Raw genomic sequence first — 26331 nt, forward strand, 5'->3', positions numbered from 1 at the left:
AATCTTCTATAAGGTAACCCTTTTAGAATTCTCAAGATTAATTTGGTAAAAAATCTATAAAAAAACAATATCATGATATTTTGCTTTTTGAAATACTTATCTAAGGATAAAAATAATTGGATGACAAAGTAAACTATATCCTAATCATTGAAAGCCTAAATTGTAAATTTATTGATTTTTTTTTTTCTGATGAAAACTGATTTTCGGTACTGGGGAAATCAAAATACCTAATCATCACTGCTCGAAAGCATAGGATGACTAGAATGATGTGGCCGAACTACTCCTAGTAGACTACCGTGATCAAAAGCAGCAGTCAATTTAATTCGTAATTCGACCAAATTTTACTTTTGAACTTTGTTTCAATAAACCTAATGGGAAGGCCAGTAAAATTGGGCACAACCTGAGGCTGGGTATAGTTTAACATTCTCTAAGAGAAAATACGTGTTAGGGAACAACTTTTTCACCCTGTACTAATCAAGACTTGTCTTCTTTCTGGATGAATATATGTAATTTTACAGTTCATAAAGTAAAAAATAAAAATAAAAAATACGTTTCAAACCATCTCAGAATTGTAATTTTTAGATTCTGGATTAATTTCTCTAAAATGAAAGAAAGAACCAACCTTAACTTTTATATTAAGGATGAAACAAGGAAAACTATATTCCCAAAGTCTGTGAAGAAAGAGAGGTCCAACAAGATGCTAATTTTTACGGTAAACTATAATTTATTTTCAGATTCGCACAATTGTCACGGGATTGCAAATTTAGTTTCCAAAATAATATAGCAACATAAACTGCATAACTTCGCTTCGGGGATAAACAATGTATTCAAACCTGTATGGAATACAAACAGGTATTCGAAAATTATGAATAGCTTCAGCCAAGAAGGCCATCCCTTACAAGTATAATTGCATAATAGAATTTGCCAGTACGTTTCATCCAATTTTATGATAACTAACGACCAGTGGTTCATTATCAGCAATGTCTCCATTAAATTATGATAGAAGTAGATATTGGAAATAACAGACTCCTTTAAAAACAGGCAAGGGACAAGATCAACGCAAACTAGGAGTAGGGTAAGAAAGAAATAGTATTTTTTTTTGCAAGTTGGTATAGTGATTTTTTATTCATTCAAGCAATAACTTGAGCAATTCATGTTGATAAAGACAGAACAAGAATGCTTGCAATTATATTAGTCTAAAAATGAGTGACTTGTTATTACTTAGTAGATTATAGAAACGAATCTCTCATCTCATCAATTACACAACACTATAGAAATGTCTATATTGCCTAACGACAAGCATACCGAAGCAATCAAATTGCTCAGGATCAAAACAATTGATTTAGTAACATGTTGAGGTGAACACTTGCAGTGAACCAGAGTAATCAGCAAATGAAAAGCATTCACAAGTTACGGCCTGTGAAAAAGGAGTGCTATAATTGATCGCATGACAAGTTGTGCTAGACTGGGAATCACAAAAAGGCAACTAATATGAGCTACGCAGGGTACTAATAAGTACACATATGTTTATAATAGTAACCCTTATATGTCATAGTAGTGGTGTCTTTTAAACACAATATTAAAATTTTCCATTCATCTAAGTAAGAATAGTCATTCTTGAAACAAGGATGCTAAAGATGTAAAAGCAAAAGCAGCTACTGCAATTGCAATCAAAGCAACACATAAACTGCAAATACATGATTGGACTTACAGCGTTATAAAGATGATGAAGAGGAGAGTTCAGGGACACTTTGTAACCAATTCTTAAAGTAGGCCTGACAATCTACCTCCGCATGAGAGAGAGCAGCAAGAGGAGTAACAGTGATCTGAAAAAAGGAAAATGCTTAGAATGTGCATATTAACTTTTTTGTTCTCAAATATATATTTACTCACATATCCTTCCAGCAAACGTCTGTAGTCTGTATCATCGTCATCAATTACGGAACCTCTCACCTACAAAAGATTAAAGATCGCTGCATCATTTTCTTCGTGGAAAGGACTAGGAAATGCTCATCCCAGTAAGATCATTTAGGGGTTCCACATAGATTCACGTGACCACTGCTACTTCAGAAGATAACAAAACTGAATGCTTACATTTTCTGCTCTTTTTTGAGACAATCCAACCACGGCATACTTAAGCAGAAGATTCAACTTTGATGGACTTATAACAATATGGGTATTTCAAGAAATAAAAAGAAAGGAAAAGGAAATCGACCCACCTCTCTTGCAAACAAAAGATGTTCGGATGATATAGATGATGGGTCAAAATGCTTTGGTGTTTCTGCATCTGTATTGGTCATATCAGAGGACATTTTTTGTCCTTCTGTCTCAGAGGTGACTTGTCTCCATCCCATCTTGATGATACTTTTACCCTGTTTAGTTAGCTTGTAACCCTTTGTAGAGGCACAAAAAAAAACACAAAAACACAAAAAAAATAGTTATAATTGATTGCATGATAAAGCAGAGCACTATATTTTTTAGAAAAGTTAGCTATGAAATGGTAGTATTTATAAAGTTTCTTCTAACTCCAATATTAGATAGAATAGGATAGAAAAATAAATAGGATAAACAATTAAAACGACTCAAGCCTTAGATACGCCTGTGGGGATACAATATCAGCAGAGGAAGAAAGTAACATAATTCTAGGCTGATTAGGATTATGATTAGTTTATCTCTAGTAAATTTTTTAAATTATGCTTTTTAATCTTCATACAATTTTGTGTAACATAATACTTATCAGTTATAGTTTTTATCTTTAGACTTGATTAGTATTTTAGTCTCAATATTTGAGGGATTTATTAAATTTCATTCTTTATTTTTTTTGGTCCTTAATTCAGTCTCCATTTTATTTAAAAGGATTCAATGTGGTCCTCCCATTAAATTAAAGTTAACACAGTTTAGAAGATGATCATGTGTCACTATCTTGGCTTTTTTTTTTCCTTAGTTTTTTTTCTGGGTTTTCCACTTTAAACAAAGGAAAACCTTTAAAAATGTTTCTCATTTTAAACAAAGCATTACCTTTTAACAGACATAATAAAACTATGCTGATAAGAAATCAATGTTCATTATGTAAACCATACTTTATCCTTGATAAGATACCAAACCTACAATTATTATTGTACAATTACTGAGAATAACAATACAAAACTTTAAAGTAGTTCCTGAACGATTAAAAGAATGAAAAAATGCCCATAATCATGTCGATCCTTTATCATAAGGAAAACATACAGATTACAAAAATAATTGTAATATACCTTATGGTTAGCAACATCGTTTGGCACATCTACATTCAAAAAGCATTTTCTAGGGTAACTTGGATTCTTTGTCTCAACCAGTACAGCACTTATGATAGGTAGGCATACTTGTGCAGCAAGGACAAAATCATTTAGAGTACTCTTTCCTTTAATCCTGAATATAAAGTAAACCCCAAACGGTGAAAAAGGTTAATGAAAAGCTGTTGCCATGGTAAGATATAGATGAAAGAATGTTGAAATAGTTAATAACACCGAAGAGCCACATTACTCGAGACATTCATTCAATTACCAATTACACTCACAATTATATAAGCTAACAAAATGGTTTTAAAATTAACTTTTGAATAAATATTCAAGATAAATCCAGTAATATAGAACAGCAGAAGCAGATTGCAAATATGCCATACCAGTTATATGAAATGGAGATGGAGGGTACATCATTGAAGAAGGCCTCTCGGGCTCCAGCTACAGTACCCGAGTAAACACTGCAAAGGGAGCTATTCAGTAATGATATGTGCAATTCACGAAGTAATAATAACTACTGAAGCAACTACAGAGGCAATTCAAGGAATTGCAATGTCATCATTTTCATTTCAATGCTTACAATATAATGGCAATTGCCACTGAGGTCAACAGAAAATTTTCCAAAGGATAAACTTATTATATTAAACGACCTTCTTTTACATCAGTTACAATCAGGTCCAGGATTTTACTCAGGATAGATTTTAAGCAGCACAGAAAATTATAAATTACTTGTTTGGGAAAATTAGATTATTTCCAACAGGACAAATAAGGTTACATCGTATTCTATAGATTTTATGATCAAATTGATATAGATCACTCCCTCATTATAAAAAATTCAACAAAAAAATGTCATAATAAATGAAGATAGTCGTCAGAGGAACACCACCAAGTTTTACTTGACTAAATTTACTCCCAGCAAAGGAAAAGGGCTTTGTATTAGCCTCCCCCTTCATTGTTTCTCGGCAAACATGCTTTAATTCTAAATTCATAGAGATTCATTTGAAGTTTACAAGTACAAAAGTTCCTATGATGGTGTGAACGGAAAAGGTGGTACATACATGTGATAACCGCAGTTGCTACCCTTGTTTATGCCACTGACTACCTGAAGAAATGAATATAACACGCGTCAACAACTGGCAGGATGTTTCATTTTATTTTCTATTTAACTATTTAGGCACAGCTTAGTCAGATAGATCCTACATGCAGAGAACGCGATAGACCAGAGCAGAATTTAAAATTAGGTTATAAAAAAAGCCACAAATCTGATGACCTATGAATAAAAAACACAACAAAAGCCTTCTTCCAGTATACACTTCTTATTAGTCAGTGAGGAATGGCAAGCAATGCGATCAATCAATTCAACAGTTACTGCCTTAAATCAATAGTTTAAAAATATTATAAGCTGTAACCGTATAATTATGAAGTAAAAAATGTAACAGAGCAAAACTAAAACCGAATAAGCGTGGCATAGCATAGCAGATGTACCAAATCAGGTACTGTGGGAAAGAGAGCTTTCGAAACCCCTAGAGAAGCACAATCAGCGGGCGTCCCTGTCAACAGAATGTAAGAAATAATTTGTAACGTGAAATAATACTAAAGTTGTGCAAAGAAGGGGAAGAGAGACACAAACCAGAAACCGCAAATGCGGTGGTTCCGGCAATGTTCACTTGCTTAACGGCTATTGGTTGGAGCCATGTGATGCTGTGACTAACAGCTGATTTCTCGCTGCAAAAATGAAGAAATAAAATCGGTATAATGGTGAAAAAATGGATCAGAAAAGAGATGATGACGATGAAAATATTACCTATCGGGAGCGCATACTTGAATGTTGAAGAGATTGGAAGAAACGAGTGACTGAACCAGTGCTCGTAAGCCAGGAGCATCTATGCCGTCGTCGTTGGTGATCAGAATCGTCCCTAGTTTTTCTCCCTCCATATCACCAATTATTGGCACACACCTTCTTTCTTCTTCTTTTTTTTCTATATAATCAACTGTTTGGTATTATAAACTTTTTATAGACAAGTATATATTAAAAACAAAAATAAATATATTATTTATATTAAAATCGTGTTGTAATTATACTAAAATCAAACATTTTACTATATAAAATATATTGTTTAATTATAATAAAATAATTTGTTTGGTTGCAGTTTTAGGAGTCCTTTTCTATTAGGTTTTTTTTTACTTTATTTTTATATACAGTATGTTTTTATTAAAAATGGTATCTGATAACTTGAAAATATTAATAAGACTTAATTAAATTTTAAGTTGATCCTGAACTAAACATTTTCATTTGGATTTCTATGGAAAAAATATATATTTTTAATGAAGTTTATGTTGTTTGATTTTATTTCATCAATTATAAAAATATGTTATTATTTTGGATTTCTTATATTTTGCTGTAAAATAAAATAAAAAATACTTAATTAAATATTAAACTTTAAATTCTGATATTTTTAGTTGGATCTTTTTAAAAATAATTGATTCAATTATATCTAAAAGATTTACATTTTTAATTGATTTTTTGTCCTTATTAACTTTATATGGTTGTTTGATCTGCATTCTCAATTATAATATCATGAATTGAGACAATAAGAAAAGTAAAATTCTAAAATTTTAATTATGTTTATCAAATGTTATTGTTTCAATTGACAGTTTTGTATTTTAATATTTAATTTATATAGAATGAAATGACGCCGTTTAATTTTATGTTTATTATTGTCTAAGTTGGTGATATATATTATGCTTTAGACAACAAAACCAAACAGCTATGTTACCTTAAATAATAATAAAAAATTAATTAAAATACAAATTTTGTTTCTAATAAGTCAAGTAACTATTGAATTAACATAATTTTGTTTTTAAGTGATGAAATATTTGAAAAAATATTAAACTTGGAAATTTGTAGATTGTTATAAAGAAATTAGCATGATGTTGATGAATGTATAGTGTGAAATTTAATGCAAATGGTATAAGTGAAATATTCAAAACTATATTAATAACAAAAGACATATGGAAGCATGTAAAATAAATTACATTGAAACGTTTATTTTATAGTGAAAATTAATATAATTTGAGTATTGTAATCTTTATATATAAACCTTGATTTATCCTTATCAATATAAAAAATGTTTTCTTGTACAAGTAACTGTTTAGATAAATTTATATGAAAATACTGGAGGTATGTGAGTTTAAAGACTTGTTCTTTTGAGTGGATTTGAGAGGATGAATTTGAGGGGATTTGAGAGGATTTGAAGATAATTTTTTTTGTCGTTTTTTTGAGCGAATTTGGAGGTAGATGAGAGTGAATTTGAAAATAAAATTTGTGAGAATTAGTATAGAATTGTATTGACATGACAAATTAAAAAAAATTATTTTCAAATTCACTCTAATTTACCTCTAAATTCGCTCAAAAAAAACGACAAAAAAATTATCTTAAAATCCTCTCAAATCCTCTCAAATCCCCTCAAATTCACTCCCTCAAATCCACCCAAGAGAACAAGCCCTAAGAAAATATTGTACATGATAAAACAATTACTATAAGCATGTTTGGTAAATTTACCAAGTATATGTTTCCTTTTAGATATCAACAAAACAATTAAGATTATACTCTGTTTCTAAAAAGTAAATATTATGATATCTATTGAGCCAACAAAATAACTATATGTGTTATTTAATTTTTTTGAAGTTGTCATATATTAATTAAACACACTTTAATATTCTTTTTCTTAAATTCAATTTAGTCTCTACGGTGTATTAAAGTCCTCAATCAAAGAAGTTTAAAGATTAATTCCATACTTACAATCTTATAAATATTAAATTTGAACATTTGTGGAATCATAATAATGGATTTAAGTCTTTTTAATTTTTTAGAGTTATTCTTTATCAATTAAATGTTGGCCAAATCTTAATTATATTTAAATAAATAAAAATGTTTTCCTTTATAAAAAATTAACACGGTAATTAATGAAGTGAAAAATAATTAAATAGGAAAAAGATAATAAAATTGAATAATAAATTTAGTATTATTATCTAAATTAAAGAACTCCGAACAAGATAAAAGAGTTTTTATATTCAAAGAAAACACGGTATGTATTGCATCTGGAAATCGCAACCCAAACATCTCTCTCTTGTTAATTTTCTTTTAATTTCTTTCCGGCTTGGGTGGCTCTCGGATCAATTTGGGCTTTTCGGCGGGGACTTGCGTCCCACTCGCATAACACAATTTACTGCGAGGGACGGAATCCGTTGATTTTCCGGCGAGGTAAGATACCGTTGAAATTTTTCTTTGGTCCGAGGGGAGGGAGGAACCTTGAAGAATTAGGATTGGTTTGGCTTCAGATCTGGGAATTAGGGTTTAGTTTTGATTGCGGGTGATGCTAATTTTGGGCGAGGGGCTTTGGTAGATGGAACCAGGCGTGAGATCGAGTGGTTCTGGGGTTGTGGTGAAGAGCAGAAACTCCTCGGGTTGTTTAATTGTGCGAAAGAAAGGGGATGGATTGGGTGCTACTGCTTCCACGTCTCGGAAGCTCTATGAATCCAAGAAAAGGGCCAATATCAGCGTTTCCCTGAGTGATTCTGGATCAAGCGACGAGCTGCTGATTCCTCCTGGTAGAAGGCTCGGTCCTGAGACTATTCGAGTTTGCAATGGTTTGGCTGCATCTGAGCGGGGTGGGAATGAAGTTAGTCGGAAAAGGGACAGAGTGGAACGAATTAGGGTAACTGGGGAAGGTATTGCGGCGGAGAAAGGTTTGGACCCGAGGGACAGGAAGCGTAGTAAGTTGGATGTATATGATTTTGATGAATATGATGGAATGGGTGTGGAAAACACAAGGAGGAGGCATTTAGATGATAATGGAGTTGGTCACGGAGGAGGAAGGTTTATGGGACCAGTGCACGCTGCTAGAAATGGCGTTGATAGGGAATTCAAAGCAGGTTCAAGTGGACGAGTTCTCGATAAGAGAAAGGACTCCTATGGTGACAGGCCTAGTGGCTTGTTTCCGGTGGATGATGTTGAGCACAGTAGGTTCAAGATGAACAGGGATGGTACTCGGGCACCTGTATCCCCGCAGAAGGAGAAGTTTAATTCAGATGAGTCCATTAGGGTTCAGGGGAAGAATGGTGTTTTGAAGGTAATGGTTAATAAGAAGAAGGTGCGTGGGCCATCAGAACAGTATTATGATCATCGCAAGCCTGTTGAAAGCAGGCAAAGGTTAAGAACCGAAGAGCCTACCAAGAGGATAAAGGCTGAAGAGACTAAGAGGAATGTTCCAAGTCGTCCTTCATCATACATGGAAACAAAACCTGTTGAGAAACCAAGATTAGTCAAGAGGCCAGAAAAGAAACGGATAACGCCCAAAAAATCCTTGTCAAGCAAGGACAGTAAGCGTGATGAGGGGGATTCAGATAACAGTGACGCATCACTGAATCCGGGAATAAGAAATACTGAAACTCATAAGCCTGCAAAAAAAGTAATTTCGGAGGATGAGCAGACACCTGTGCACGAAAAACTCCCCACCACAGGAACAAAAGATGGGAAAATCAAGCGTGGCAGTGGTACAGAAAAGCAGAAACTGCGAGAGCGAATAAGGGAGATGCTGCTGACTTCAGGTTGGACTATAGACTATAGACCTCGAAGGAACAGAGACTACCTGGATGCAGTTTACATTAACCCAGCAGGTACAGCCTATTGGTCCATCATCAAGGCCTATGATGCGCTTCAAAAGCAATTGAATGATGATGCTAATGAGGTCAAGGCCAAAGGGGATAGTTCTTCTTTTTCTCCTATTGCAGATGAGGTGCTCAGTCAGCTAACAAGGAAAACTAGAAAGAAAATGGAGAAAGAAATGAAAAAGAAGAAGAAAAAATATGATAGTGAAAGTGGTAACGAAAAAGAGCCTCAAAGAAAGAGATCTGCCAGCAACAACAAGTGTGATATGAATAGCACGGACAGTGACAGCAACGAGGAGAAATTAAGCTCCTTTATAAAGCAGGGAAGTAAGTCAATGAAAAGTAAAATGTCCGAAAATATCATTACCGGTGCTCGCACTAAAATCCAGAATGCTACCCATCACTCAAGTGATGGAATGGAAAAATCATCATTTGGAGGTGATCCTCATATACACGGACGGAAGAGTAAAAAACACGGAAGATGTACCTTGTTAGTTCGCAGTTCTAACAAAGGATCAAATTCGGAATCTGATGGCTTTGTCCCATATGTGGGGAAAAGGACAGTTCTTGCCTGGTTAATTGACTCTGGAACTGTAGAGCTAAGCCAAAAGGTTCAGTACCGCAGACGGAAAAAGGTCCTGCTGGAGGGGTGGATCACAAGAGATGGCATTCATTGTGGCTGCTGCAGTAAGATCCTTACTGTTTCAAAGTTTGAGCTTCATGCAGGAAGCAAATTGCCACAACCATATCAAAATATATATTTGGAATCCGGTGTTTCTCTTCTACAATGCCAAATAAATGCATGGAATAGACAAGAGCATTCTGAAAAAATTGGTTTCCATTCTGTGGATATTGATGGTAATGATCCAAATGATGATACATGCGGTATATGTGGAGATGGAGGGGATTTAATCTGTTGTGATGGTTGTCCATCAACATTTCATCAGAGCTGCTTGGATATCCAAGTATGTTTTCATATTTTTTCTCCATATGTCTTGTTATGATTCTCACTTTTCAACGTAGTTTGTATACAATTATCTGATTTGTCTTGCAGAGTCTTATGGTGAACAGTAGCATATTGAATTTATATTGTTCTCTGAATTGTCTTGCACAGTCTCTTGCATAGTTGCCCTTTCCGATGCCATTTGGTTTGTGTAATTTTTGTTTGGGGTGGTGGAAGTGGAACGATAATATCTATTTTTTGGGAGCTTTATTGCTATGACATCTAGGGGACTGAAGATTTGTTATGTTTTTGCATTGTCTGTAGAGGAATGCTATAAAGTTGTATCCTTAGACAGAAGTTGTGCGTGCTGAATACTGACATTGTTTAGTTTTTCCATTGTGAAGAAAAGTGCAGTAAAAGAAAAATTACCTACCTATACAATAGTTTTTATAACTAAAAGTCAATGATACAACAGGACTCTTTAACTTCTTTATATCTTTTGGCTTTTTGTATTGCTTTTCTCACTTGTTCCTGTACACAAAAACCAATCTATTATTGACACTTTCTCGGAGGTGTTATTGACTTGTTGCAATTGCACTCTGTACCTTATTTTAGTAACATGATTACTTAATGTTAATTATAGGAGGATGGTTTTCTTCATTAGTAATCCATTTATGTTGCTGCAGATGCTTCCTCCTGGTGAATGGCATTGTACAAATTGCACCTGTAAATTTTGTGGCATAGCCACTAGGACTTCTGAAAAAGATGATGCATTTGTGTATGTCCTACGGACATGCAACTTATGTGAGAAAAAATGTATTCACTTTCTCTCATTTGTACTTGATGTTTCTTCAATATGTTTATATCCCTTATTTTTTTTTCCTTTGACTTACATTTAAGTTATATTTTTCCTTTGCATAGATCATGACTCTTGCTCTGAGGAGATGGATACCCATCCTAATTACTTGAATACTTCAAACCTTTCTTTCTGTGGGAAAGAGTGTAAAGAGGTACCTCTTACAGTTGTTTCTGGTTTTCCAAGTTCTGAAATATAGCTTGAAAAATGCATATTTCTTTAACAATTTCATACTGTATAATTCAGCATCCATGAGTACCACTTATACTTCTGCACTAGTCCGTGGAATTTGTGTTTCTTTCAAGACTCTTAGAGTAACTTTCTTTTGGAGGATTGTGTATTTTAATTGTTTCTCAGTATGATAATTTTCCAAGGAAGAATAGTAAAAATAGAAGTGAACGTTTGTTGTGCTGCTATGGTAAGGCCAGATTCTGACTTGTTATTATTGTTATATTGTACTTTTACAGCTTTCTGAACACTTGAAGAAATACCTTGGTACCAAGCATGAACTAGAAGGGGGGTTTTCATGGTCTCTCATTCATAGAACAGATGAAGACTCAGAGGCAGCTTGCAGGGGAATTACCCAGAGAGTAGAATGCAATTCAAAGTTGGCTATTGGACTGGCTGTCATGGATGAATGCTTTTTACCTGTTATTGATAGGAGAAGTGGGATCAATATAATCCGCAATGTTTTATATAATACTGGGTGAGCTCTAGTTAAACATTATGAATGAACCATCATACCTTATGTTTTATTCATTAGACCTCTCATTTAGTTCCAATGTCTGATTAAGTATGTTATAGTTTTCAGCATTTAGAAATCTTTAAGTAAATTGATTAATGTGTTCCATTTTGTTGTTTTAACTTTTAATACTGACAGACTTTGCACATGATTAATTTAAGCTGAATTGCATATTTGCACTCTTGGTCCCTCTATTTAGATTGTTTGGTTTTGGTCTCCAAAATTTTTTCCCAAGCTAATTAAGTCGTTTATTTTATAAATTAAGCAAATTTGATCTCCTTGTTGATTTTCGTCAACATAAAGCCATCAAATTATTAGTTTTAGTCCAGATATTTTTGGGTTTATGGTATAGTTGAAATATGAAAAAAATTAAGTTTAGAAAGAAAAAAAATAGTGGAAACTAGATAAAATTTGAAAGCTTTTTCAGATGTAAAATTAGGGTTTGAAGAGGGGACGTTTATGTTTTTTGGGTTATTTTGATGTTTTAGTTGGTGAGTTTTAAGTTATGAAGAGGGCACGTGAAAGATTTAATAATTAATTTATTTTCATATACCCTTATAATGTTGGGTATCAACGCACAAATAAAAACACTTCAGTCAAATGTTTTCCATCTCCTTATACCCCAATATTGGAGGGAGCAAAAATTTGACAATGGGGAATTTTGTTCCCTTCCTAACATTTGAACCAGACAACAAATCTTAGTATATATCTATTCCCTCCCCTTCGTCAGTCAACCATTCAAGTTAAGCAGAAGATCATAAATGAAAGAAGTAATAAAACTGAAAAAAAGGTTTCAAGCAACAATGGTAGCTTGGGGGTGTTAATAGAATGGTATAGTCATGCACCTTGACATTGTGCTTGAAGTCCATTAAAATAATAAATCAAAGTTACTCTTTCTGTGTATGTTTTTTTTTCCGCCATATGGTGCTAGCCTTAACTGTTTTTCTCTGTCTAATTTTGGCTTTCTATTCATTTTCAGGTCAAACTTTAGTCGGTTGAGCTATGGTGGATTTTACGCTGCTATTTTGGAAAAAGGGGATGAAATAATTGCTGCGGCATCTATCAGGTACCAAGACTCATACTTTGCCTTGCGGATTCATTTTCTGGATGTCTGACCTTCCCTTTTCAAGAGGGAAAACTGCTGATATAGTAGACTTTGGGATGGTGAAAGGATTTTCAGTTGCAATTAATTGAAAAGTCTACCCAATTACAGATCTACCATAGAAAAGTGAGGGGAACTAAGAAAGATGAATAGTTGACACTTGTCAAGGAAGAAAAAATAACATTGTAGTTACTTAGAGAGTTTGTTTTAATCATGTAGAATGAAATTCATTATAATGTAAAATATTCATTGGCATACTTCACTTGCTTTAGAGAGAGCTTTTCTTTTTTTATGACTAGTCTTTTGAATTTGCTAACTATCATACACCAGTGTGGCTGCTTAAGAGAGAGCTTCATTTTTTCATACACTAGTCTGTTAAATTGTGTAAGAAATTACTAATGTGACAACGGTGAGGAGATAGGATTCATAAGTTTGGCAGTACCCTAGTCCTATGGCTTTTATACAACAATGCCATAATACTTTGTAACAAGTAAAGCATGAGTGGCATTGGGCAGCCACTTGTTCTTGTTTCAACCTTCTTGAAAGTAACATTCAGTTTTACTGATTTATTTAGCCTAAATAATGGTAGAAGGCCATGGCTGTTTTTCTTGATCTTTCTCACTCTCATAATCTATATCTTTGGTGCTCTATATTTTTTATGTCAGTGTGGGAGTATACATGTAAGTATTTACTTTCCTGTCTTAGGTTGCATGGAACTAAGATAGCAGAGATGCCATTCATTGGAACTCGCCATGTATATAGGCGCCAGGGGATGTGCCGCCGGCTCTTTTCTGCCATTGAATCGGTAAACCTTGAATCTATAGCTCTTTGTGATTTCGTTGTACCTAAAATCTATTTAAAATTTTGGTTGGGATCCTTTTGCATGCATCTTTTATTGACATTGACACATTCTTATCTTATTTGTTCCTCCTTGATTGAAAGGCCCTTTGCACTCTGAAAGTTGAAAATCTAGTTATTCCTGCAATTGCTGAACTCACGCATACATGGACAACGGTTTTTGGCTTCACACGTCTAGACAATTCACTCAGGCAAGAAATGAAGTCACTTAATATGATGGTCTTCCCTGGTATAGATATGTTACAAAAGCGGTTGGTTGAACAAGAAAAACATGAAGGTAATAAAACTGCATGTGTTATTGCTGTATTTGTTTTAAAAATTTCAAAAGTTGCTTTCCCTGAAAGTAAGTTTTACTTTCTTTTTCCTGACAGGTTCTGAGAAAATGGGAAATGGAGGTAATGATTTTAACCATACCAAAATGGGAAATGGGTCAGATATGGGTTCTTTACCTCAACAAAATCCTCATGGAAGTGATGATGCTAGTTCAAATCCTGCTAATGAGACGAATGATGAATGCAGCGATGCTTCTCAAGAACTTAACAATCAAGTTATGGTTGATGGAACTCTCAGCTCCAAATCTGATTCCGAGGAAATGGTGTCTGATTCAGTTTCTGATAAATGTATTTCTCCTTCTAGGACTAGTCACAGTGCACTAGAAATGAAGAATAAAGTGGATGCTGCTCCTCCTGTTGATAAATTAAATCCTCCTTCAAAATGCGAATCCATTTCTCCTAATGACACATCTGTGAGTGACTCAGAAGATATTCCAAATGTTAAAGGTTTGGTTCAGGAAACTTCTTCGTCTGATCCATGTTCACAGGAAAACCTGGACAAGAAAGGTCACGCATTCACTGCTATGAATTGTGACTCGTCAGAGCCTGACATTAATCCAGTGGTGGGTTCTCCAAAGGCAGGCGATACTTCACCTACTAAAGAGGTTCGTATGGAGGACTCCCTTGAAGCTGTTTCTTCAAGGAGTTTATTGGAGGAGAATATTAGAAAGGGGAATGATCAGAATATAGATGTCTCCAGTTCTGCTCTCAAACTTGCCGATAAGAGTTTGTTGCAGGTAGGATCTGATTCCAAAAATGAAATTGGATGTGAAAATGAGAAGGATGTACGTGCTGTAAACCCTTCTGGCGATAATTCTGATACTGTGCTGTTCTAGCAGAATGACTACTCCATATGTTATCATTAGCTAGGTTTTTTTTTCAGAGCATCATTGCTTCTGTGCAAGTCAATTTTCAAGGCTTTTGAAGCTTCTACGTTGTGATTTGATCAGGCATTATGAATTCGTTCCGATGGTTTTGAAGGAAATATTGTTTGGTCCCTTGTCATTTGTGGGTGAATTTTCAAGGTTAAGATTAGCTAACTTCATTGTATGTCAATGTTTCGTCTTTCGAAAATAGTCAACTGCATCTGGCGCCAGACCTGTTGCATGTACCCTAATAGGTAAAGTTACTGGGAAGTAATATGCAACGGTTCTTCAACAGAAGCAAATACTTTGAGTTGCATTAGACGATTGTGCGGTTCCTATTGTATATATCTGAATGTGGTAGAGTGGATACGGGTTTCACCAATGTCCGCAGCAATTCAGCAATCGTATGACAAGCAATTGTACTGTGAGCAAATTTTTTACAGAGATTTTTTTATGGTGTTTTTTACTCCCTTTTTACACAGATTGGTAGCTTGTGTTTAATATGACTTGACTGTATTTAATGAGTAATTTTGGAAAGCAAGAATTATGTTTCTTGCATTCCAATTCGAGCTCGTTGTATTCGGCTTGTGCTCCATTTCTGTCATATTTGTAGAATTTGGTGTGCCCTGTGCAGCAAATAACAATTGTATTTCACGATAGATTTTTATCTTGTACTTTTTTACTTTCTGCAATTAAAGTCCACACTTTTCATGTGTATCAGGCATCTATACTGCTCTCTCTCTCTCTCTATATATATATATATATAACTGATTTTAGAGACATGATTTTCTAACAATTATAATAGCGTTTTTGTAACTAATTATTTTATTGTGACAATGACTATAGTAATTCACTAGATAATTTTATAAAAGACTTAAAGATTACATGAATCCACAAAAGACTTCCATGAAAAGGTAGATAAAACAGAGTTTGCTATCAGGATGAATGTTTGTTATCAGGATGAATTATGATTTTGATTCTTTAATCAGAACAGAGAACTTAAATGAAAACTGATAAAAAGAAATCAAAAAATTTTAAAAAAATGACTTTTACAGACATAATGTATTTTATAATTTTATTTATTCATTCAATGAAGAAATCCAATTAGTAAATTTAAATTACTAATTGGATTGAATATTTTGTTACACTGCAATTAGATTTCTATTATGGAATTGATTGGTACTAAGCTGTATAAATTGAAAAAGTAATGATTATAATTAATTGAACTATAAAAATTTCTCATTTTAATTTGTTTAAACTGTTTTTTGTTTAATTTAAATAAAGCATTTTTCGATTTAATTCACTCGAATCAATTCAGCTTAGTTTAACTGATTTTAAAGTATCTGTTGTAAAAAAAGGAAACTCGTGTTTTGTAAAAAAAAAAAACTGATTTGTAACGTCTCTCTCAAAATCCTGTAGAAGACTCATTTATCAAGAAACAGTACTCAACCCAAGCTTAGGAAAAACTGTATAAACAGTCATGGAAACCGTTGTGATTTTGCCACGTACAAGATATGTGAGATGGCGGCATCAGAAGCGTAGGATTCAACAAAAGACAAAATTTGGAGGGAAAATAAAATAAGCAAAACAAAAAGATGAGCAGCTGACATTGTTTTCTGTTTACTTTTTTTTTTCTTTTACATTTTTTTGTTATTATCGATTGATTAACGATATTAACTTAGTCGCTGCTTCTGCAAATCAACCCAAAAATCTCTCTTCCCCTTTCTGTCTCTCACTGATTTTCGTTTCAATTTCTCTCAGAGTTAGGTCGCCCTCGAATCACTTGGGTTTTTTCGGCAGGGATTATTCGCATCGCACAATTTATTCCGAGGACGGAATCCGTGAATTTTCTGGCGAGGTAAGATTTCGTTGAAATTTTGCTTTGGTCCGGGGAAAGGGGATAAGTGTGTAAAATTGAGAGCGATTTCGCTTTAGATCTGGATATTAGGGTTTAGTTTTGGGTGGGGGATGCTAATTTTGGCTAGGGGCTTTGGTAGATGGAATCGGAAGGGAGATCGGGTGGTTCTGGGGTTGTGGTGAAGAGCAGAAATTCCTCAGGTTGTTTAATTGTGCGAAAGAAAGGGGATGGGTTGGGTGCTACTGCTTCCACGTCTAGGAAGCTCTATGAATCGAAGAAAAGGACCAACCTCAGTGCGTCCGTGAGTGATTCTGGATCAAGTGACGAGTTGCTGATTCCTCCTGGTAGAAGGCTTGGGTCTGAGACTATTCGAGTTTGCAATGGTTTGGCTGCCTCTGAGCGGGGTGGGAGTGAAATTAGTCGGAAGAGGGACAGAATGGAAAGAATTAGGGGTGCGGATAAAGGTTTGGAGCAGTGGGTAACTAAGCGAAGTAAGTTGGATGCATACAATTTCGAAGAATATGATGGTATGGATGTGGAGAACATGAGGAGGAGGCATTTGGATGGTAATGGAGTTGGTTTTGGAGGAAGAAGTTTTATGGGATCGGAGCATGCTACTAGGAGTGGCATTGATAGGGAATTAAAAAATGGGTCAAGTGGACGTCTTCTTGATAAGCGAAATAACTCTTATGTTGACAGGCCTAGTGGCTTGTTTCCAGGAGATCATGTTGATCACATTAGGTTCAAGAGTAACAGAGACGGCGTTCGGTTACCTATACCCTTGCAGAGGGAGAAGTTTAATTCCAATGAGTCTATTAGGGTTCAGGGGAAAAATGGTGTTTTGAAAGTAATGATTAATAAGAAGGTGTGCGGGCAATCCAAACAATATTACGATCATCACAAAACTGTGGAAAGCAGGAGAAGGTTGGAAACTGAAGAGCCCACCAAGAGAATGAAGACTGAAGAGACTGCCAAGTGGAATGCTCCAACTCGTCCTTCATCATACTTGGAAACAAAACCTGTTGAGAAACCAGGGTTACTCAAGAGGCCGGAGAAGAAACAGATAGCATCAAGAAAATCTTTGTCAAGCAAGGATAGCAAAGGTGATGAAGGGGATTCAGATAACAGTGACACATCATTGAATCCCGGGGTAAGAAATGCTGAAGCTGCTAAGCCTGTAAAAAAGATGTTCTCCGAGGATGAACAGACTCCTTTGCATGATAAACTCTCAACTACAAAAGCGAAAGAAGGAAAAATCAAGCGTGGTAGTGGTACAGAAAAACAGAAATTGCGAGAGCGAATAAGGGAGATGCTGCTGACTTCAGGTTGGACCATAGACTATAGACCTCGAAGGAACAGAGACTACCTGGATGCAGTTTACATTAATCCGGTAGGTACAGCCTATTGGTCTATCATCAAGGCCTATGACGCGCTTCAAAAGCAATTGAATGAGGATGCTAATGAGGTCAAGGCCAAAGGGGATAGTTCTTCTTTTGCTCCTATTGCAGATGAGGTGCTCAGTCAGCTAACAAGGAAAACTAGGAAAAAAATGGAGAAAGAATTGAAAAACAAGAAGAAAAAATATGATAGTGAAAGTGATAATGAGAAAGAGCCTCAAATAAGATCTGCCAGCAACAAGCATGATATGAATAGCACTGATAGTGATAACAATGAGGAGAAATTAAGCTCCTTTATAAAACAGGGAAGTAAGTCAATGAAAAATAAAATGTTTGATAGTAACGTTATCAGTGCTCGGTCTAAAATCCAGAATGCTACCCATCACTCAATTGACGGAATAGAAAAATCATCTGGATGTGATCTTCGTATACATGGACGGAAGAGTAATAAGCACGGAAGAAGTACCTTGTTAGTTCGCAGTTCTAATGAAAGATCAAATTCAGAATCTGATGGCTTTGTCCCATATATGGGAAAACGGACAGTTCCTGCCTGGTTGATTGACTCAGGAGCAGTAGAGTTAAGCCAAAAAGTTCAGTACCGCAGACGGAAGAAAGTCCTGCTGGAGGGGTGGATCACAAGAGATGGTATACATTGTGGCTGCTGTAGTAAGATCCTCACAGTTTCAAAGTTTGAGCTTCATGCAGGAAGCAAATTGCCACAGCCATATCAAAATATATTTTTGGAATCTGGAGTTTCTCTTCTACAGTGTCAAATAGATGCATGGAATAGACAAGAGAATTCTGAAAAACTTGGTTTCCATTCTGTAGATATTAATGGTGATGATCCAAATGATGATACTTGTGGTATATGTGCTGATGGAGGGGATTTAATCTGTTGTGATAGTTGTCCATCAACATTTCATCAGAGCTGCTTGAATATACAGGTATGTGGGCATATTTTATTTGTCATGTGTCATGGTTGTCACTTCGCAACATATTGTCAGAACATATTTTTCGTTTTTTCTTTTTTTCGTGATTTTGCACTGTCTCTCGGTGAACAGTTACATGTGAAATTTAAGTTTCTCTTCCAGATGTCGCTTGGTTTATCGATTATTTTTGGGGTGGTCGAAGGAGTCACTTATGTGCTTTTGTTGGTTGCTTAGTTGTTGTTATGATGTCAACGGGACCGAGATACGTTCTTATTAATGCTGGACAAAACTTGTGTTTACTGAATACTTATATTGTCGAGTTTGTCCGCTGCAGCTAAAAGTTCATTCATTCAATGAAAAAACTCACCTTCCTATATTATATTGTATGGGGACTTCTATAATTTAATTTATGGCCCTTTAACTTCTGTTATATCTAGTGGGCGTGTTGAATAGGTTTTCTCACTGAAGTAGAGCAAGTGTTCACCAAAACTAGAATATTGTATCATTGAGACTTTGACTGAGGTGTTACTACTAACTCATTGTAATTGCATACTTAACTTTATTTTTGTAATGTAATTGATGTATACATGTGTGTGTATGTTTTGTGTTTGTTTATATACACACACACACACACACATTGGTTATTTTAGGAGGATTGTTTTGCATGAGGAATTCATTTATGTTGTTGCAGATGCTTCCTCTTGGAGAATGGAATTGTCCAAATTGCACCTGTAAATTTTGTGGCATAGCCAGTGTACTTTCTGAAAAAGATGATGCATCGGTGCCTACCGGACATACCTGCAACTTATGTGAGAAAAAATGTATTCACTTTCTCTCATTTATATTTTTGTTGTTTCTTCAATATTTATATATTCTATTGGTCATTACTTTACGTCTCTTCTGTTTTTCCCCTTTGACGTCTTTTAATTAAGTACTTTCCATTTGCATAGATCATGACTCTTGCGCTAAGGAGATGGATTCCCTTCCTAATAACCTCAGTACATCAGATCTTTCTTTTTGTGGGAGAGAGTGCAGAGAGGTACATCTTTCAGTTATTTCTCGTTTTGAAAATTTTGAAGTATACCTTGATGAAGTATATGCATTTATTTAACCATTTTCTTCCTTATAATTCAGCATGCATGAGAGGACCACCACTTATTGTTCGCTAGTCTATAGAATGTACTTCTTCCAAGACATATTCATTTGTTTCTTATGTGTTTTTTTTTATATTTTAGTGGTTTGTTAAAATGAAAATTTTCAAAGCTGCTGTGCTAAGCCCAGATTCTGAATTCGTTATTGTTATGTTCTTTGTACTTCTACAGCTTTCTGAACAATTGAAGAAGTATCTTGGTACCAAGCATGAACTAGAAGCGGGTTTTTCATGGTCCCTCATTCATAGAACAGATGAAGACTCAGATGCAGGTTGCAGAGGAATTACTCAGATGGTAGAATGCAATTCAAAGTTGGCTATTGCGCTGACTGTGATGAATGAATGCTTTTTACCTGTTATTGATCGGAGGAGTGGGATCAATTTAATCCGTAACATTTTATATAATAGTGGGTAAGTAGGAATTAAAAGTTCAAAACATTATGAATTCACCATGATATCCTATATTTTAATTTATGCGACATCTCATTCTATTTGTTTTCAGATCGAACTTTAATCGGTTGAACTATGGTGGCTTTTACACTGCTATCTTGGAGAGAGGGGATGAAATCATTGCTGCAGCATCTATCCGGTACTAAACCTTAGACTGTGCTGCTTTGTGATTTTTTTTAATCTGAATAAATGAGAGTATACATGTAAGTATTAACTTCCGTGTCTTAGGTTCCACGGAACTAAGATAGCTGAGATGCCATTCATTGGAACTCGTCATATATATAGGCGTCAGGGGATGTGTCGTCGGCTTTTCTCTTCCATTGAATTGGTAAACCTTTAAACTATGATTCATTGTGATTTGCTTACACGTAAGATCTAGTTAGAGCTTTGATTGGGGATTTTCTGTATGCATCTTTTGTTGACACCCATACTTATTTGTTTCTCCGTGATTGGAAGGCCCTTTGCTCTATGAAGATCGAAAAACTAGTTATTCCTGCAATTGCTGAACTAACACATGCATGGACAACAGTTTTTGGCTTCACACATCTGGACGAATCACTCAGGCAAGAACTGAGGTCACTGAATATAGTGGTCTTCCCTGGTATTGATATGTTACAGAAGCTGTTAGTGGAAAGTAATAAAACTGCAGGTGTTGATGCTGGTTTTTTTCAAAGCAAATTTCAGCGAGTTACTTTTGCTGGTGCATACGTTTTACTGACTTTTTCCTAACAGGTTCTGAGAAAATTGGACATGAAGATGACGATTTTATCCATACCAAAATGGGAAATAGGTCAGATATGGGTTCTTCAACTCCACAAGATCCTCGTGGAAGTGATGATGTTAGTTCAAATCCTGTTAATGAGACGAATGATGAATGCAGCGATGCTTCTCAATATCTAAACCAAGTTTTGGTCGATGGGATTCTCTGTTCGAAATCTCATTCTGAGGAAATGGTGTCTGATTCGGTTTCAGATAAATGTGTTTCTCCTTCTAGAACTAGTCACAGTGCACTAAAAATGAAGAATAAAGTGGTGGCTGCTCCTCCTGTTGATAAATTAAATCCCACTTCTGTGAGAAATCACCCAGAAGATATTCCAAATGTTCAAGCTTTGGTTCAGGAAACTGCTTGTTCTGATCCATGTTCAGCAGAAAATCTTGAGAACAAATGTCACTCGTTCACTGCTATGAATTGTGATTCGTTGGAGCTTGACGTTAGTCCAGTTTTGAATTCTCAAAAGTCAGACAATACTCCACCTACTAAAGAGGCTTATATGAATGACGCTCTTGAAACTGTTACTTCAGGGATTTTATCAGAAGAGAATATTATTCTAAAGCGAAGTAATCAAAATGCAGATGTCTCCATTTCTGCTCTCAATCATGCCGATGAGAGTTTGTTGCGACTGGGATCTGGTTCCAACTCTGAATTTGGATGTGAAAATGGGAAGGATTTGATTTTGAACCGAATAGTTGCTTCCAATGAAACATGTCTTGATGAAAATGGCTTAAATGCTTCCGATGATAGTTCCGAGACTGTTGTGGTCTAACAGAATAACCCAGTTCTGTACTGCTTGTGATATACTCATAAGTTTTCGTTTCAGAGCTTAATTGCGTTGTATGTGAGTCAATTTTCAAGGCTTTAGAAGCTTCTGCGTTGTGATTTGATATCGGTATCATGAATAAATCTATTGATTTTGAGGGAAGCAAGAAACTGTGTTTCCTTGTATTCGGCTTGTGGTCCGCTTCTGCCAAAGTTCTTCGGCATAGACTTTGGTCATGTATTTATTTTAGACGGCCCTTGTTTGTTTTATAGACCCTCAATTTGGTCCAGCACATTGGGCTTGATCTTGGCCCACATGGATCGGGTCAAAATAGTTTGGGTGTTGTTCCCTCTACCTCCCTAATTTTTTTTAATTCCAATTATATCTCAGATTAAAACTTTTTACTTTTACTATTTTAATTTATTTCAAACATAGTTCTCCTACTTTACTCCGTGCACCCAATTTTTCTATCTCTAATTTCTGCTTCTCCGTTTCACTTCTCCTTCTTCTTCTTCTTCTTCGTTTCTTTCTTCTTCATTTTCCTTACATTATTAAAATACATTAAAAATATATTCAAAAATAATAAATCAAAACATTTAAATTAAATTATTAAAATATTTTCAAAATAAAGAATAAACTAATAAAACAAACCCTAAAATAAAAAACGTAACTTTTAAACGGAGCTGACATCCTTCAATGGATGTCAACATTCGTTTAAGGAAAAACGGATGCCGACATCCGTTTTACCTTAAACGGATGTTAACATCCGTTGAAGGATGTTGACATCCGTTGAAGGATGTTGACATCTGTTGAAGGATTTTGACATCCATTGAAGGATATTGACATCTGTTGAAGTATTTTGACATCCGTTGAAGGATGTCTTAAAGGTTACGTTTTTTATTTTAGGATTTTATTTGAAGGTTTATTCGAATACGCACCTTGAGGAAGCAACACACGCACTGCACCACTCCACATACTGCACCACTCCACATACTGCACCACGAGAGGGAGACTGTTCGATAATTCTTTCTACCACCACCAACCTTTGCAACTTGTAGTATCTCACAACGACGAAAGAGAGAGAGGAAGAAATATAATGTTAAAATGAAAGAAAAGTATTTTACTCAATAGGTTATTAGTGGAATAGGTTGTGAATGGGTAAAATTAAAAAATAACCCTAAAAATAAAATTTTATTTAGGGGCAAAATAGTAAATGGGAGGTGGAGGGAGAAAGGTGTGGTAGTGGAGGAAGCAACATCCAAATAGTTTCCATGATCAATAATTCCATACAAGAAAAAGTTTATAGAGCCATAATGTTAACAAAAACTCTGTAAGTTTGGGTCAATCCACGATTTTTTTTAGTAAAAATAATGTTTAAAAATGAAAATAAAGATACTTCAAATAATTTTTATACACGAAATATTTACTCAATCTAAATTCAAATATAATATGAATAAAGTTGGGTTGCTTTTAGTTTGAGTTAGGCCAAACTAATCTCAAGATGGACGTTAATTAGATTGAGCTTAAGTTAGGTTAAGATGGGTTAAGTTCAGGCTAAATTGAGTTAAGTGATTTTAGGTTAAGTCAAGTTCAGTTTTAAGTTAGGTTTATGTTTACCAAGTTGGGTCGTGCATGAGTTGGATCTAGTTAGATATAGTCCAAGTTTGTTGGAGTTGGCCTCAGGTTGATATGGGTTGGATTAAGTTGAACAAGACTTAATTAGACTGAATTGAGTTGTCAAACACTTGAGAAAGTCAAGTTAATAATATTTCAAAGCGAGTCAAATCAAATATATATTAGATCCAATTGAATTGACTCATATCAAGTTGAGTTCGAGTAACCTAGTACTGAATTTCATCAAATTAATTTAAGTCAAGATAATTTTAAATTAATTTTAAATTGAGTCAAATCAAATTTATACTTGAATTAGACTCATAGTTGATTATTTTATATCTAATAAAAAAAATCCAAAAATTAAAAGTTTGTCTACTGTAATAAATCAAATAAGAATTTTGCTTATTAATTTAACTTCTTGTTAGAATCTTATGTATCATATATATATATTGTATTTTTTTCACTAAGAAATATCAGTGTTTTGTGATTTAAAAGAAAACTCTACTTGAATGGTCTGGTTTGTTTGTCTTTTAGAAAAAATCTTTAAAGATTATGCTTAAAATAATCCAATAATAAACAGAACACATATTATAAACTTAAATAATAATTATTGTGAATTAGAATTCTGAAAAAGTTACAAATGGGATATTATTGGAAATATAATAATGTCAAGTAAACAATACAGAAAAATAGCTGACATCCAAGAGTCACTCTATATACAGTTTTTTTTTTTTACAATAAGCCAATAATATATATATATATATATATATATATATATATATATATATATATATATATATATAATGATTTTCTTTTTAGTGCTTATTTTTTTTACTTTATCCTTTAAATTATCAATTTATTTTAAATTTAACTGATTTTTTAAATTTAATTATTTTTTAAATTAAATAAATACAAATCATTTAAAAAATAAATAACAATTATTTATAATTAAATTGTAAAAATTGTTCATTATTTTTATAATTATATTTTTTTTATTTTTTGGGAATTAATAAAAGGACATTGCATATGTTTCATAATCGTTTCAAAATAATTTGTTAGTTGATTATTTATTATGATGATAATTATTATTAATTGTTGACACAACGAAAAATATTTAGATTTTCTTTATGAAAGTATTATCCGTCTACATAATGAAACTGATTTGACCGGCACTCGTTTATATTTTATGGCAGTATTCACTATACGCAGCGCAAGAGAAGAGTGCAAAGGAAAAATGTCCTCTTAACTCCAGCACTTGTTTCACTGGTTTTGAACCAAATAGATATCAGATTGCTTTAATCTATCTGTTCATTAATTTCCGTATTCCTTTTAGATTGTGTCTCTGTAAGCAATTACTCCGAACTTAAAGGACGGTCTGCACACCAACTGTTCGGTGTTTTGTTACTGCCAGCATTTGGCATCAACTTGTTTTTAAAGTTTCTCTTTTCAAATCTCTGGTCATGTTATCCTTGCTAGCAAGGAGGAGTGTCCACCTTATACAATCAGCATCTTCTCTCCAGGACATTCTATCTCTGCTTCAAGACTCTCTCCACCCTTCCAACCAAAGACGTTGACGCATCCTCGAGTTCTGCATCCGTGTCACCTTCTGAATACTCTACCAGCCTCCATCTTTCTCCAATTTTCTCCGACTTCAATCATCCCTCAACTGGGTTTGATGTTGAACTTGTGGATCATGATACTTGGCGTGTCTCATCTGGGGTGGCACAAGCCTGGAGGGGACCTGCATCAAGAGTTACTTCTTTTGGTTCGCAAGAGACCGATGAAGCCATTGATGATCATGTTGAGGGTGAACTAGATTTTGAGGAGATAGATAACATGAGAGTTCGTGGCAACCTTTTTTATAAGCTTGAGCGCAGCTCCAAGGAGTTTGAAGAGTATAATTTCGATTTTCACAGGAAGAAATCTTCCAAGAAAAAGGAGGAGGTGAAAAAAGCTACAACAACTCCAAATTTGGGTTCCAAAGATCACAAGGTTCCCAGAGTCGATGAATTGACAAGAAGAAAAAGTGCCGTGCCCCGTGTGGACGAGATCAATGATGGGCTTAGTGTGAACAAGAGGCAGAGGACTCCCACGTTTAACCAGCTTACGGGTCCTTACCACGAACCATTTTGCCTGGACATTTTCATATCAAAAGCCTCTGTTCGTGCTTGCATTGTTCACAGGGTAACGAGCAAGGTTGTTTCTGTGGCACATTCCATTTCCAAGGACATCAAGTTTGACCTGGCTTCTACCAAGAACAAAACCACTTGTGCGGCAGTGGGGGCAATTCTCGCTCAAAGAGCTTTGGGTGATGATATTCATGACGTGATTTACACTCCAAGGAAAGGAGAAAGGGTGGAGGGAAAGCTTCAGATTGTTCTGCAGTCCATCATTGACAATGGCATCAACGTTAAGGTAAAGATTAAGCAGAGACCCAAGAAACCATTCAACCGCATCACCTGATGTTTCCATTTTATTCGGCACTATATATATAAATGGAAGGGAATTTGGATCCTTTTACTTGTCACCATATTTGATGTTGAGAGAAATAGTCAACAAATGTGCGACTGCAGTTGTGATCATGGTGACCTCAATACTTTTGATGTTTTGGCCAAAATTGTGTATTGACAGTTTTTTAAAACCTTGGTAAGGCTAGCTAGCCTAGGTAGGTTTGAATGATTCGGTAAATGTGAACTTCAAAAACCACTTTGGATTCCACCCTTGTAATATGTGAATAAGGTTTGGAAT

The 26331-nt window shown here is 34.8% G+C and overlaps 4 protein-coding genes across 7 annotated transcripts; 3 read left to right on the top strand and 1 right to left on the bottom strand.

Moving 5' to 3' along the window:
* Positions 1-808: 808 nt before the first annotated feature.
* Positions 809-5257, bottom strand: LOC124841718 (Survival protein SurE-like phosphatase/nucleotidase). 4 transcript variants are annotated; one of them, XM_088100909.1, is made up of 10 exons: positions 5083-5257; positions 4909-5003; positions 4764-4828; positions 4337-4380; positions 3662-3739; positions 3255-3408; positions 2220-2393; positions 1894-1953; positions 1712-1826; positions 809-833 (listed from the first exon to the last, which is right to left on the bottom strand). In XM_088100909.1, exons 1-9 carry the CDS (start codon positions 5211-5213, stop codon positions 1716-1718), a joined length of 912 nt encoding a protein of 303 aa, XP_087957035.1. In that variant the 5' UTR covers positions 5214-5257; the 3' UTR covers positions 809-833; positions 1712-1715. The 4 variants fall into 4 exon arrangements, with proteins under 4 accessions (XP_087957035.1, XP_047173996.1, XP_047173997.1 ...); XM_047318040.2 differs by lacking the exon at positions 809-833 and adding an exon at positions 1157-1417; XM_047318041.2 differs by lacking the exon at positions 809-833 and adding an exon at positions 1157-1465.
* Positions 5258-7359: 2102 nt separating this feature from the next.
* LOC124841720 (uncharacterized) lies at positions 7360-15364 on the top strand. Its single transcript, XM_047318045.2, has 8 exons — positions 7360-9913; positions 10578-10707; positions 10813-10901; positions 11215-11453; positions 12469-12555; positions 13297-13396; positions 13534-13726; positions 13821-15364. Exons 1-8 carry the CDS (start codon positions 7685-7687, stop codon positions 14615-14617), a joined length of 3864 nt encoding a protein of 1287 aa, XP_047174001.2. The 5' UTR covers positions 7360-7684; the 3' UTR covers positions 14618-15364.
* A 900-nt stretch (positions 15365-16264) lies between these two features.
* Positions 16265-22261, top strand: LOC124841712 (uncharacterized). The gene is made up of 8 exons (XM_088100445.1): positions 16265-18846; positions 19523-19652; positions 19782-19870; positions 20154-20392; positions 20484-20570; positions 20660-20759; positions 20888-21080; positions 21164-22261. The coding sequence occupies exons 1-8, from the start codon at positions 16645-16647 to the stop codon at positions 21973-21975; spliced, it is 3852 nt and encodes a 1283-aa protein (XP_087956571.1). The 5' UTR covers positions 16265-16644; the 3' UTR covers positions 21976-22261.
* A 2475-nt stretch (positions 22262-24736) lies between these two features.
* Positions 24737-26260, top strand: LOC124841715 (Ribosomal L18p/L5e family protein). Its single transcript, XM_047318038.2, is given in 2 exon segments — positions 24737-25070; positions 25072-26260. Coding segments are annotated over 2 exon segments (1002 nt in total). The 5' UTR covers positions 24737-25043; the 3' UTR covers positions 26047-26260.
* Positions 26261-26331: the final 71 nt, after the last annotated feature.

Source organism: Vigna umbellata, chromosome 10 (assembly GCF_029865625.1).
Source record: "Vigna umbellata cultivar VRB3 chromosome 10, Vumbellata_1.0, whole genome shotgun sequence".
Classification (NCBI taxonomy): domain Eukaryota; kingdom Viridiplantae; phylum Streptophyta; class Magnoliopsida; order Fabales; family Fabaceae; genus Vigna; species Vigna umbellata.